The following is a 14,314-nucleotide window of genomic DNA, read 5'->3' as shown; positions in this document are numbered from 1 at the left end:
TTTCATCCTTTGTTAATATTAAGTGATTTTTAAAATTTGCATTAACATTCTTTGTACGTGGATACAAGTCATGTATTTGAAGTGTAATTTGAATTAGGATAAAAAACATACTTTCATCTTTTGTTGGTGATTAATAGAAATGTTCGGTGATATTCCCTGAACAGTGCCCTAATACTTCTTTGTATATTGCTTGCTGCATCTACACATAGTGGTATCATAGTAAGGTTTACTTTCCTGGAGGTGAAAACTGAATTTCCCATATCATGGCAATAAAGTGTTAAGTTTTGAGGTCCTTACCTGAAAAACACCTAAACCTTTGGTGAATTTGAGATGCTATGTGCAAAGCCACTAAAGCAGGTGAAAATAGCATGTTTTTTCTCTTTTTTGTTTGTTTGTTTAGTGTTTTAATAATAAAATAACACTAGAAAGTAATACTTTTACCTTATCAGACTTGAAAACCTCACAGAAATCGGCTAGAATCTGTTGCATTTAATGTCACATAATGATTCCCAGTACAACTTTTTTTTTTTTTTTTTTTCCATTTGTCAGGAGCTCTTAGAAAAATTCGTCTTACTTATGAGACTGTGAATGATAAACCTCACAGATTGCGAAGTAATACAGAAGGAGTCTGGTTAGCATTGGAGAGGTGAATAGTAGATTCTCAAAGTATTTCCAGGAAGCAGCTGGTGGCTGTGGTGGAACACCCAAAGTTGCAGTGTGGTCTTGAATTAAAGGGATGCAAAGAACTTGCAGTGTCTATTGTGTGCAGTCTATGGTAGTAATCAAATATAAGGCCTTCTAGTTAAAGCCTTTGCATACTCTACTGAGTTGTCCTGTGCATGTCTTAGTACTTGTTCACCTCCATAAAATGCAAACTGCAAATGACTTTTCACACAAGTAATGGTTGAAATTAAAGTTGTTGTGGATTAGGATAGTTTCTGTACTCAGTTGCAAGCAGTTTTGAGGATGAAGGAAAAGAGTGCAAATTTGCAAAGAAAAGAAAAAATGAAAAAGAAAGAATGTGAATACCAGCTGAGGCAGTCTCATTCCTTTATGGTACATCAGTAGGCCACGATGGGATAGACTAGTAAGAAAGATAAGTCATGAATTCCCACAGTACTGAAATAATATTTGGTTACAGAACAGAATGTAGCACTATGAAATAGTTACTTCTATTGGATGCTCCCACAAGAAACTGAGTACCTTTTTGCATTAGCTTTGTTTTCATACAGGTTAAATATGACAAGAAAGAGACACCTGTTTAAAATGTATTTGCAGAAGAAATGTTTCATATTTTGGCAGATAGAAGCAGAAGATTAATATAATGGATTGTAGAGGAATATTCATGTTACACTTAATACATGGTTTTGTAGATTGGTTCTGTTAGATGTTTGTAACTTTTCCAAGCCAGTACTAGCCCTGACTGAAAGTGAAGCTCAAGTTTAGATTTTTTTAAAAAGCACTGGAAAAAAATCGGTTCATCTCATACTTAATAGAGAGGTAGTATGCTATTCCAGCCAGCTACTTCTTCACAATAGAGTGGGTTTTAGGAGAAAAACATGACTCTATTTTGTATTCTTAGAACTCATCTCTATCAACTGTCAGCTTGGTTTTTATTTTGAATTAAAAGCTCTAATAGATGTGAATTTTCAAACAAGCTTACATGAACACCTAGCTGATAGGTTCATGTATTACAAACTCCTCGTCCAATTTTTCATTGTACAAATGAAGCTGCAGTACTTCCCCAGCCTGAAGCCCTAAAAAATGAATGGAACTAAAACAATGTTATATTGTCTTACAGGATTTCTTTTGATCCTTTTGGGAATGTTTTGGGTCTAATATCTTCTACTTTTGGTGATTTCAGTTGCCTTACCAGAAAAACACTTCTGACTTACCTTAATTTTATTAAATATCAGGAAGCATGATCTTTGTTTTCTCCTCTTAACTGGGAAAAGCTCCATAGCTCAGCAGGTCACAGCAAGTGTGCTTTACTTGAGAGTAAAATGACACAGTGAACCTCCTTTTCAGTCTGTTTTGTTATTTGTATTTTATTTCCTGAAGCAGTAAGCACATGGTTTTCTAGTCCCATTACTGTGATTTCCTGCCGAATTTATTGTTGATGAATAGAGATCAAGCATACTTATTAGGTAGATGGGATCCTGTCTCCATATTTAAGTTTTTAACAAGATTGACATTGGATATTTTTCTGCCAAAACTGTCACTACTGCTGTTGTAGTTTCACATTTTACACACTTATATTTATTTAGCTTGTAGTCATGACAGATTATTAGATTGGAATACTGCAGGAATTTTTCCATAGGGTGCATCCCTCAGGTTGTTGTAATTGAGACCAGAAAACTGTCTCCTGGCTTCATTTTTTAGCAAAGTAAGGTTTCTTTTTTTAAGTCTTAATAAATTAATCGAGCCTTTCTAAGTAAATTAAGCCTTTATATGTAAGTCCATCTTTATAAGTTAATAAGTCTTTATAAGTTAATAAAGTCTTTTCAGTACTAGGTGAGCTTCTTTTGAGCACAGAAAGCAGATAAAAACATCTTGTTACTTCTCCCTCAACCACAGTACCAGTTCTGTTTTGTGTCATTGACATTCTGTAGATCAAGCCTCAAGACTAGGAGGAAGCAGAAGAGCTAGAAGACAAACAGGTTTAAAGAAATCCTACGAAGAATTTGCTTGCCAACCTGATACTTAATAGGTGCAGAAAGGGTAAAAGCAGACAGAAGATTCCTACACCATAGAAGTAAGGAGGAAGAGGGTGCTCACTAAAGTAAGAAAGGAGAGCTGTATGTAGAAAAAACAATGTGGAAAGGAAAATGTGATCACTTTATACAGGGTAGGGACATACAGGTAGAGGCAGATAAATAGTTGAGAGCATCTGGTTCATCCACAACTACACTTGCGTGTTTGCCAGCCAAACCTTTGATCACCTAAAATGTATAGCTGCAGGATTACTTACTGGTGAAATTGCTCCCATGTACTCACTGTGTAGAATGAATGCTTTAGTTGTCTTAGCATGCATCATCTACATGGGTCAAATTTTCTACCAATCCCCAAAGTGCATTTACTTTACTATGCTTGTTAAACCTTTGCAGTGTACTGTTGTTTGCAGTAATGATTATGGTATATGTTCTTGGATATGTCTATATATTCACATGTATAACAGTGTAGTCCAAGCCTGAATCCTCAAGAATGCCTTGAGCTGCCTTGGATTCATACATGTAGATCTTAAAGCTCGGTGCAAACACAGTCCACAGTGTTTGAGCTCTGATTCTCCAAGAATACTATTCAGGGCGAGTATTCTGGCACTCCACATAGAGCCATATGGATATGAAAATGCACATAGGACTGCTTGCTGAAGCAGGTGTGTCTTGTGATCATGTCTAGTTGGAGTAAAAAATCAATACCAGAAACCAAACTTAGGCATTTATGTATAGAACTACCCTTTTAAGTGTCCCAAACTGTTTCATTTGCAGAATTTTGCTGATGTTCTGCTGATGCTTTTCCAGCCTGCTGAAGACTAGGAGGGGAAAAGATGGGGTGTGTGGTCCACTCCAGTGGTGAGGTGATGGGAATACACCAACAGACACTGCAAGGCAGCAGCCTTGGAAGAAGAACAGGCTTGCTGTTTACTACTACTTATGTTATCCCTTTCAGTCAGAGCAGAGAGAAGGGGAAGGAAAAAATGCTGCTGGCAACTTCCCTCCTATGAGTCCCACCCACTTCTGTGCTTCCATCCTAATCTGCAATAAGCAGGAGTGCAAATCAGCATGTTTGAAATAGCAGATTCTGTGCTAGCTGTCCCTGCTGCGTGTGAAGGATGCCAAGTCAAGAAGAGCTTTGAAGTAGTGCTGCTTTAAACACTCTTGTTCTTTGTAAATTCTCTGGAGAAGGCTAAATGTATTTTAACACAAAGGCAATGCGTTTTATTATGTTATACCTGGAAGAATTAATTAGTATGATAGAAAGAGAGTTTAGAAGTGCTTTTATAAGACAAAATAGAAATTAAAAAGTGATTTAAAAAAATCTTCCACCCTCTATGTTCTTCAAGATAAACCTTGTCCTTCAATCTTAATTTCTGTCTAAAATCTTCTGGACCCATCTGTTTCCTACAATATTTTCCCTTTTCTTGTTCTTGAGGCCTTCCTTGCCTTGCTCCCATGAGTATTTAAGTACCCCAGGTGTCTTAACCTAACTGTTTTCATGGCAGTCTTCACCTGCCCTGTGCTGTGATCTGGAAGCCTTTCCTTGCAGCAGCAGCAGTTGTTTCAAGGCCAGAAGCTTATGTTTGTAGTTAGAAAATCTGTATGTTGGTGTAGAGATTATGCTATTAAATCCGAAGATGAAGGCAAAAGTAACTGGAAAAGGTACTTCAGTTTATCAGGGGACACTGAATTACAGTTCAGGACAATCTTGATGTATTGGAGAATTGTGCTGCATGAAGGATATGAATTTTATTAGTGACAAATGCAGAGCATGATTTACTGGCAGGAATAATGAGCTGAACAAATGCAACATGGGTAATTACTGGCTGGGCAGTAATTCTGCAGAAAAGTTCGCAGACAACAGTGAATAACCTCAATTATGTCCAACTTTACTCAATAATTGAAAGATTTTGACAGAAGTGATGGTTATCAACTAGAGAGCGCTCATAAAAGAGTAGTGAGAAAAATTAGGAGGCTAAGTTCATAGGGGAGTGGTTGAAGACTGGTGTCAATGAGGAGTGTTGTCTAGAGGAAGGAATAGGGTAAAATTATTGAGGGAGAGGATAGGAGAAAATGATGCCAATAGGGAGAAAAGTTTTTTGTTTGTTTGTTTGTTTTTGTTTTTGTGTATTGTGGGCAGGACAAATTAGATCAGCTGAAATTAAAGCAAGAGAGATTTTGACAGTTAGACATTAGGAAGAAGACTTAAGGTGATAAAAATGTCTTGTGAAAGTGTGGGATGCCCATTACTGGAGTCTTGAGTAATGAACAGGGCACAGATCTTTGGCGGGGGGGGGGGGGGCCCTTATGGTTAAATGTTGCTGCTTTTGGTGAGGAATGCACTAGGTGGCCTCCTGAGGCTTCTCCCCATCCTGGAATTCTTGTGGTTTTAGACGAGTCAAGAAGACACTTCCTGAGAAACAAAAACATTCAAGCAATTAGAAAACACTTAACAGTCTTTTTTCTCAATGTTAATACTCTGAATTATTTGCTCTCTTTTTATGAAGGTGCATGCCTTCAATTTACGTGACTGACACTGGCTCTTCAGCAACTATTATTTGTAATTTTATTCTGTTTTGCAGGTGGCCTAAGTGACATTCAGAAGCACAACCTTGCTTCAGTAAAAAATGAACCCACAAACATGTAATAGTTGACTGAAACATGCAAGTTGTCAGCTAAGTGAAATAGGCAATTACAGTGAATGTCATTGCCTGTGTTATATCACATATATATCGCTCACTGTAAATGTATAATAAATGATTTAGGCATCAGTTCCAGAACCATGTGTCCGTAGATAGTTTTGTCCCTAGCAATGATGCTTTTCTTGCTGGCAGGCAGTGGAATTGTGTATTTTAAGGTCTTCTCTTTTGTTACAGGTTTTGGGCTGGATCCGAAATGGGGAGTCAATGCTAAATGCTGGCCTTATCACTGCTAGCTCTTTGCAGGAAGCAGAACAGTTACAGAGGGAACATGAACAGTTTCAACATGCAATAGAGGTAAAAGCACCATTTCAGTGACCGTATCCAAGAAGTCCGCTATTACCATTCATGAGTCTCTGTAAACAGCATTAATTATCCTAAGAAGACGTATTTCTTCTTTCCCTTTTCATACTGGTGGGTTAACGCTACAGTATTGAAACCATCTTATGGCAAAGAGATAAAAACACTTATTGGGAAGGTGAGGCTTTTGTTCATGTTCTTTTTTTCTTGTTTTGGGTCTGCAATGCCAGACGCCTACCTCTTCTCAGTGCCTTTTTTGCAACGTTGTAAAGTGGTATTTTTTGACTGGAGAAGAATAAAAAGGTTAAAATATAAATCAAGTAAGTCTGTTAACAGCAGCTTTACTGAAAATGGCGTTACCCGTTTCTTAGAATACAATATAAAACTAGGTGTTAAAGTTGAGAATAAATGAAACAGCATGCATTAATTGTATGTATTCTGATTAAAGAACAACAACCATTTCTTCAGCGGATTATGATATGGTATTTTAATGTTTCCATTTTTGTTCAATGGCAAGTTTTACTGAAATTTGTGTGTGGTTAAGTATCCTTCCTCCTGCTTTGATTTCAAACTAAATATATTGGACTGGTCATCTCTGTGCAAAAATTGTACAGAGATCTTAAGTTTGACTGGAACACAATAATATTGATTTATATGCACTACTGAGGGATTTGTGGTGACATTGGTTATATATAGTATGCTTTTTAAAGAACTTTTCCTGAAAATGTAACCAATGTTATGTTCCTTTGGGAAAACAATTCCAGTTTTCAGAAGTACTGTCTTGCAGTAATAGTTTCATGTGCTTAGGCCATTTTGTGGATCTCTATGTTTTTTTGTTTTTGTTTTTGTTTTTTTTTAACAGTTTGAGCTATATGTACACTCATTTTGACAGCTTTGGTGACTCTTAAGGATAAAAATCATGTGACCTCTAAGTGTTTGTCAATTTAAGGATACATGACTAGGAAGGTTAAATTCTGTGTTTTCTGAGTCATTCTGGACTCAGATTTAATCATATTTAATATAGCTAAGTGTTGAAGAATTTAGGCAAGTATGTGTTTATACGGAGAACTAAAGTTAAAATTTTGCTTATAATGAGTGGAGAGAGTTGTCTTTTGTATTGGACTATACGCTTGCAACTTTGCTCACTATTAATTTGCAATAGACTACTTTAAAGCTGTGAGTACAGAAATAGCAATCAGACCAAAATAAGATAAACCCTTCCCATCTTTTTCCCTCCTTATGATGAAGGGAAAGAAAATCAACCTGGAATTCGTGGTTATAAAGAATTTTACTGTGACATAGAGATGTGATGTGTGATTAATGCTTTGCAGTCAGCTTTTATTGTAGTCTGCTAATCATTGTTGATTTGCTGGTAAATCTCCTTAGGATTTATTTTCCTTGTGTTTGCATAATGAAGTCATGCAGTGGCTAATATTAGACAGTTATTTTTAGTTTATGAGTATGTGTGTGTGCGTGTAGAAATGTCACTGACACAGTGGAAATGTGAGCCTTTGAGGTCTTCAAGAAAATGAACTCAAATGCTCTACTGAACTCCTGATTTTTCATCTCTTGTCAGAAAACGCATCAAAGTGCCCTACAGGTTCAGCAGAAAGCAGAGGCAATGCTACAGGCTAATCACTATGACATGGATATGATCAGGGAGTGTGCAGAGAAGGTTGCTTCCCATTGGCAACAACTGATGCTGAAGATGGAGGACCGTCTCAAGCTTGTGAATGCCTCTGTTGCCTTCTATAAAACTTCTGAACAGGTACAGAAATGCTACGTGAGCTGTGCCAGCCTTGGTTAATTCTTCAGTGTAGTGTCAAAAGAAAATGGTTGACTGGATTTGGTTTATGTTTACTAATTTGATAACAAATGCAGTCAGAAAATATAAAAAATTCAAAAAGCAAATTATTTTCCCAGCTGCCTTAGCAACAGAAATTATGGTTTTAACTGAGTAGTAGACAAATTGCACTAACTACTTGGTGGCTACTGTCTTACTTGTCTGGCTACGCTCACTTCAATGAGAAAAATTCAAAGATTACCAAAGCGCAGTGTTTACTGGTGAAGACTCAAATTTCTTTGTCAGCCTTTTCTGTCTCTCTGGCCTTTAATGTTCCCCAGATTCTTATTTTAATCGAGAAAAAGGCTTGTAAAACATTTCTGGAATAAAACAGGAGTACAAGTGCTTAGTTTAATTACTGCTTGTATCAAGAAGTTTGGCTTAAACCACAAGCGAGTGACACAGAGGTTTTAATGGAACTATTGCAGATGGTTAATGTTGTGTTTTGTGTGAGAGTCAGAGGAAAATCAGCTTTATCTGACTAGTCAGCAGAAGAGTTAGTGGGAATATTGGCAAGGTTGCTTCCTCTGCAGTCATGTCTGAAGCTTATCCCAAACTTTGCAGTCACAGAGGCTGGGAAAGATGAGCAACTTCAGAGAGAGCATCCTGAGCAATGCCGCCTAAGAAGGCCAACATTTGCAATCCTAAAGCCAAAGTTGATTATCTTCCATTAAGTTCCAGTAAAAATATGTCAGAACCTAAGATATATGTAAGGGATAGATCAGTTTTCAGTTTTTCTGTCAGTTCTCAAAACTCAAAGAAGTTCAGTTTTCAAATTCTTGATGTACTGAATTACATGCAAGTTGGACTCCTTCTGCCTGATAGGTGTGCAGTGTGCTGGAAAGCCTGGAGCAAGAATATAAACGAGAAGAGGACTGGTGTGGGGGAGCAGATAAGCTGGGTCCCAACTCTGAAACAGATCATGTTACACCCATGATAAGCAAACACCTGGAACAGAAGGAGGCATTCCTAAAGGTAGGTTTCATCACTTTTTGTGGTCTTCTGTGTCTTAGAAAGCAAGCACTCAAACATTCACTATTACAGCACTTAAAATGTGCCTGGAAAGCAAGGGAGCTGTGTCTAGTTTAAAGCTAAGCTATGTGAATGTTCTGAACCACAAGATGTGGTAAGTGGCATGTTAACCACTTGTGACAGTGAATAGGAGAGTACAGCCAAGTGCATAAAGTTGTGGCCAGCCTTATAAATGTATTTCCTGTGGAACTTCAATAGATGTCAGGTCTCCCACTGTGACTGAAGTTGAATTGGGAATCACAGCTTTGAGCAACTGTCATTGTAAAGAATACTTAAAAGCTGCTGCTTTGGAAAAGAAGTGACAGTCACATATTGTCATTACTGCCTGTGTATCAGAGCAACTCTTAGTTGTACTTGGACTACAGTACAGAAAGAAGAAAATTACTAGACAAGCATCTGGGAGTAGTTGGAATTGTGTAATAGTCTGCAGATAAATTAAGGTTTTTTATTCTAGCTAATGCCCTAATGAAGAGAGTTATTGATCATACTGAATAAAAGTGTAACGGATGCTTTCAAAGCATCATGAATAAGCCTATAACCAAAGGCTTTTTCCAGTATTGCCTTGAAAGACTTCACAGTATATAACTTAGTTTTACTAAAAGCCTTTTTGTTCTCAATGCACAGATGAGAACATTCAAAAATGTATTAGCGTAGCTCTAAGTATGCTGTCAAATGCATCTTTCAGCAACGGGCATGTGAATTTCCAGACTTTGGGTTAAAATAATTTGAGAAATTACTTGGTATCTTTGTTACTGCATCTAACCAATTTAAAACAGCATTTCATGTTCTGAAATAAGGCAGCCAGACCGTATATAGTACTTGATGTGCATTAAGATGAAGAAGGCAGCTGAGCTGAGCGTTGGCAGTACAGCTGAGAGGACTCAAAGTTCTCAAGGCCTTTGAAGGACGTCTTAATATTTTAGCACTTTTGGTTTCACTTCAGCAAAGCAATTACTTTTTGTGTAAAGTATTGGTGGATGTTTTAGAATATCCAGGTGATGTCATAAGCATGTGCACTCTGTTTATGCAATAAATCATTTCAAGTGGCACATACACAAAACAAACTATGAGCTCTGAGTCATGCTGAAAGCTCTAAAGCAGGTAATTGCTTTCCAGGATCTTCAGATAAAAACTAATAGCATTTTGTTTGGTTGGGGTTTTTTTGTTTGTTTTTGGTGTGCTGTTGTTTTTTTTCCTGCCAGATAAGGAAGGATTATTTGTTGGGGAAACTATTTTAATGGTTGGGTTGGCTTACTTGTAGAAGAATTTAATAGGCAACACTTCTTAATGTGCAGAGGGGGGGATATACACAAAAAGGGGGAGAGGAAGGCCCTTCATCTCTTTTGGATGCATATGTGTACATCGTGAAAGAAAATAATACTGCTGACTCTCTAGGCTTGCACGCTGGCCCGGAGGAATGCCGATGTCTTCCTGAAATACCTGCACAGGAATAGCGTAAACATGCCAGGGATGGTGACACACATTAAAGCACCTGAACAGCAAGTCAAAAGTAAGGGGATTCTTGTTCTTTTTTTTTTTTTTTTTTTTTTTTTCCCCCCATCCAAAGAACACAATGATCATGTGCTGTGGTGTGTGTGATGCTGGGGGACTGAAGCTTGCAGAAGTGGAAATGGTTCTGTCAGGCTTAACAGGAATTAATTAAAATTGTTCTCACACTTTGAAAGAGCTGCCAGTCATCAAATTTTCTTATACCCAAACGAATTTGCTCTGAATGTGTTTATCTCCTGCTTATGCTTGATCTTCTTGCAATTTGAAACTCAGATGTGCTGCTTTTGTTTAGAGAATGAGATAATAAACTTCCATGTGATAATGTTTGGTCTGAAGCCAAAGGGGAGCTGCTGATCACTTTAAGCTTACTCAGTCTACTGGTGTGGTGCATTCTGTGAGTTCCTCAGGAATGCCAAGGCAATCCCTCGAATGATGCCCTTGGGCCCTTCATATAGTTGAATCAGTTCTAGGAACTTGACAAAGTATAGGATAACTGGGATCACATTTACATTTCTTGTTTTCATAAGTAGTAGCTGAGATGAGGCAGGAAAGAACCATTATGTGGGGCTTAGCTTTTGGTAGGACTAATTCAACATAGTGCAGCTTTGAGGTGTAACTTGTGTTGTGGGGAATCGACTAGAGAGAGAAATCTGTAGGGTTTTCAGGGATGAACGTGGCAAAAGGATAGAAATCAGTAGGGTGTGCATAAATGGTGGGTGAAGTGGGCAAAACAGAGATTGGAGGGAGACATTCAGAAATAAAGACTGCATTTTAATTGCTTATTTGCTAGTCATATACTGCTTGATGCATTTTGAAGCTGTGGCTGAACACTCATCCATGCTACAGACTCAGAAACAGGGAAGTCTAAGTCAAATTGCCTAATTAATTGCTGTTTGCAGCTATCCAAATGGAGTTATGCAGAAGGCGGAGCCAAACTCAGAGGAATACAGCATTAGGACTTTGCTGCAATTTTTTGGTCCTAATAGAAAATTCTGAATGGATATAAGGAAAAAGTGTTAGAGCAGAAGTGAGAAGCACCAAGTAGAACAGGTAGCCCAGAGAAGTGATGGAGTCTTTGGGAATTTTTAAAATTCAGTTGAACAAGTCCCAGAACAATTCTGAAGTTACTCTTGCTTTGAGGGAGATGTTGCAACAGATGAGATTTCCAGAGGTCACTTCCATTCTAAATTATTTTTTGATTCTACCAGAAAGGTACATGCTCACTTCCTTCATTTTCCCATAACAGGAAAAAAGTTTGTGTTAAGCTCATCTATGTATCTGATTGTATTCAAACTGAAAATCTCCGTGTTGATTTTTTCTTCTTGGAGAAATAATAGGGTATTGGACATTTGTAGGGAATTAATTAGGTAGTGTCTGTTGAAACACTGAGCATGTTCACATAAGACAAAAGATTATTTTCCCCCCCATCCCGAAGACATCAACATTTTTTGAACTGCGTAAGACAAAATCTCTATGCAGATGCAGGCTGTATCAGTACTGAAAAACTGTTGATGGCATTTGTCAATTAGCTCTTCTCTTAGTAGTAGAAAACAAAATCAAAACAGAAGCAAGCAGGAAGTTGAGCTATAATGTTTCTTCAGTGTAAGAAGAAAAGTATTAGGATTCGTAGACAAATTTTAAGATTCGGTTCCAAAAGCTGTTTTGTGCAGAAACAGTCATTCTGAGAAAGATAAATGTGTTCAAATGATGGAAAAGTAGAGAAGTCTTTGCTAATGTCCTTAAAAATAATTACATTTCAGAACAGTAGTCTCTTTTAATCTCTTTTCTAAATAGATAGGATTGAGAAGAGTACAGTGTTTATTTCAAAAATACATCTGAGTACGACTGTGTGTAATGGTCCTGCAGAACAGATGCACTCTGTGTTTCAACAAAATGAAATAATGTGTTAGACTGTGCTCATTATATAGTATTCAGACATTAAAAAGAACTGTTTATAAAATGGAGTAACCCTTGAGTTTCTGCAGAATTGCTGAACTTTTTTTTAAAAAACAAACAAAAAAGCAAATTAACATACATTATTCAGTGGCAGACTTGATCCTTGTTCCCAGAAGCAGGTTAAAATATCTAGAAAAGCAATCTGTTTGTGTAGGCGTAGTTTAGCTGAACGCATTCCTCCTGGGAAACAGTTATCACAATGGATACTGAACTCTGAAAGATGTCATTCTGTCCCTTCATACCAGTGTAAATAATTTTCTTGACATGTCGTTACAGCTATACAAATTCTGTATCAGACACCATGCCCAAGCCAATTTTTATGAAGTAGTAGTGGCCCAAAACTTTGTTGTGGCAGGTGGATTCAGCTAGTGACAATAGCTGTGAGCTCAGAAACAGAGCATCTTCATCTTGCCTTCTGCTGCTAGTTTCACGTGCTTCTTTCTTGCTTCTCCTTCACAGGTTACAGGTGAACATCGTAGATGAAGGAACTGTGGTCTAGTGTTGCTCACATTTTTAGATAATCTGATAGAGAGTGCAAGATGTATAGAGACAAGCTCCAAGAGATTTCAGCTGATAGAGCCAGAATAAATTGAAAGCTCAGGAACTACTTTGGTATTCTAACAAATGTTGAAACTAAAGAAAACAACAGTTCAGAAGGCTTGAAATAGTTAGAGCTGCTCATCTAAACCTGATGTGAAAAGTCTACATTCTCTAACTTCTTATAGTTGTTTTATAAAATGTGTGTTCCATTCCTTGTCCGTCCAAGAAATTAATGGCAGTAACATTAATGGGACTCAGCCAAATGTCTCACTGGCTTGCCATCTGTATCATGTCCTCATAGAACAAGTGCTGTTCCAGTTAGCTAAATTCACCTTACTTGCTGTGTATCAGAACTTGCGTCATTATCAAGATGCCTCTTTTTATAAACCCCATTTGGGTTTATTACGTTATATAATGGTAATCCCCCAGAAATTTGGTGTATGTTCTGTGCAAGCATTTCAGAGGTGGCCTAAGGCAGAAATAAAACTGAGAAAGCAGGTGAGGCAGCGTTGCGTATAGCAGATCTGCTCATGACTTGGCAAGGGGACAGATTAGTTGAGGCATGTTTGAGGGTAGCCTGCCCAGCAGGAATAAAACATTGGCTGCAGTTACCAGATTACAACGAAAAGCAAATTCTGGGTGATCTCAGCGCTCCATGTCAAATGGGAGTATGGTATTTCCAAGCAGGAATATATTGGCAGCAGCGCAGCCAGGTTTCATAATCCTCAGGAAGGCAGTAACAGGTGATTGTAATTGGTCCCAGCTCACCCATAGATAGGGAGCAATGTTTTTCCCTTCAGGCTGCCTTTGAGCTTACCTGTCAAACCGTTTCTCTGAGTTGTTAGCTTTTGCACGTTAAGGCATGGTGGACGAGCGCCATGGGGCTGGGGGACACTAAGATGTTCAGAGGTCTAGCACCTAAGACTCTTCATTTGTATTCGTTGAAAATACACGGTTGTGGGTGTCAGTAGAAAAACAATTAAAGCAAAGGATAAAAGGATAAAACAAAGGATAAGCTTTTTTTGTTGTCTCTTCTGTTTCTTTCAAATGGTGGAGACTTCCCTTTGGGTTCTTTGCACTTCCAACAGAATCACCTGACAGAGATCTTGCGATTCTCCATTCCCAAGTATTTCAGCTTGCCATCTGGGTTTGCGGTAGCTACAAAATCCACTAGGGTTGCTGCTTTGAAAGAAACAGTGGGTGAAGTGAGCTTCACAAGAAAACTGCTAGGATTTATTTATTTGAAATAAAAACCAATAAGCATTAAAGAAGCAGAGTTCAGATAAGATCTGCAGCATATTATAAGCAAAAAGCCTTTGCCATTGTTGTGGTTTAACCCGGCTGGCAGCTAAACACCACACAGCCGTTTGCTCACCCTCCCCCCTCCCTCTCTGGGATGGGGGAGAGAAACGGGAAAGTGAAGCCTGTGGGTTGAGATACAGACAGTTCATTAAGATAGAAAATAATAATAATAATAATAGTAATATGTACAAACAAGTGATGCACAATGCAATTGCTCACCACCCGCTGACCGATGCCCAGCCCAGCCCCGAGCAGCCATCCCCCCCCCCCCCACCCCGGCTAGCCACCCCTATGTATTGTTCAGCATGCCGTCAGATGGTATGGAATACCCCTTTGGCCAGTTTGGGTCAGCTGTCCTGGGTCTGTCCCCTCCCAGCTCTTGCTGCACCCCCAGCCTGCCAGCGGGCAGGCTGGGG

The 14,314-nt window shown here is 38.3% G+C and overlaps 1 protein-coding gene across 2 annotated transcripts in view; it reads left to right on the top strand.

The window, feature by feature from the left end:
* Nucleotides 1–14,314, top strand: part of TRIO (trio Rho guanine nucleotide exchange factor) — a 254,322-nt gene that overhangs the window by 140,755 nt on the left and 99,253 nt on the right. For both annotated transcript variants that reach the window (XM_035318490.1, XM_035318491.1), the window contains exons 16-19: nucleotides 5,594–5,713; nucleotides 7,293–7,484; nucleotides 8,385–8,534; nucleotides 9,987–10,101. In XM_035318490.1, coding sequence (XP_035174381.1) covers nucleotides 5,594–5,713; nucleotides 7,293–7,484; nucleotides 8,385–8,534; nucleotides 9,987–10,101 — 577 coding nt within the window. The remainder of the gene's footprint in view (nucleotides 1–5,593; nucleotides 5,714–7,292; nucleotides 7,485–8,384; nucleotides 8,535–9,986; nucleotides 10,102–14,314) is intronic.

This window comes from Oxyura jamaicensis, chromosome 2, assembly GCF_011077185.1.
Source record: "Oxyura jamaicensis isolate SHBP4307 breed ruddy duck chromosome 2, BPBGC_Ojam_1.0, whole genome shotgun sequence".
NCBI classification, from domain to species: Eukaryota; Metazoa; Chordata; class Aves; order Anseriformes; family Anatidae; genus Oxyura; species Oxyura jamaicensis.
The sequence above is the reverse complement of the archived record's forward strand: the minus strand, read 5'-3'. Positions and strand labels throughout refer to the sequence as shown.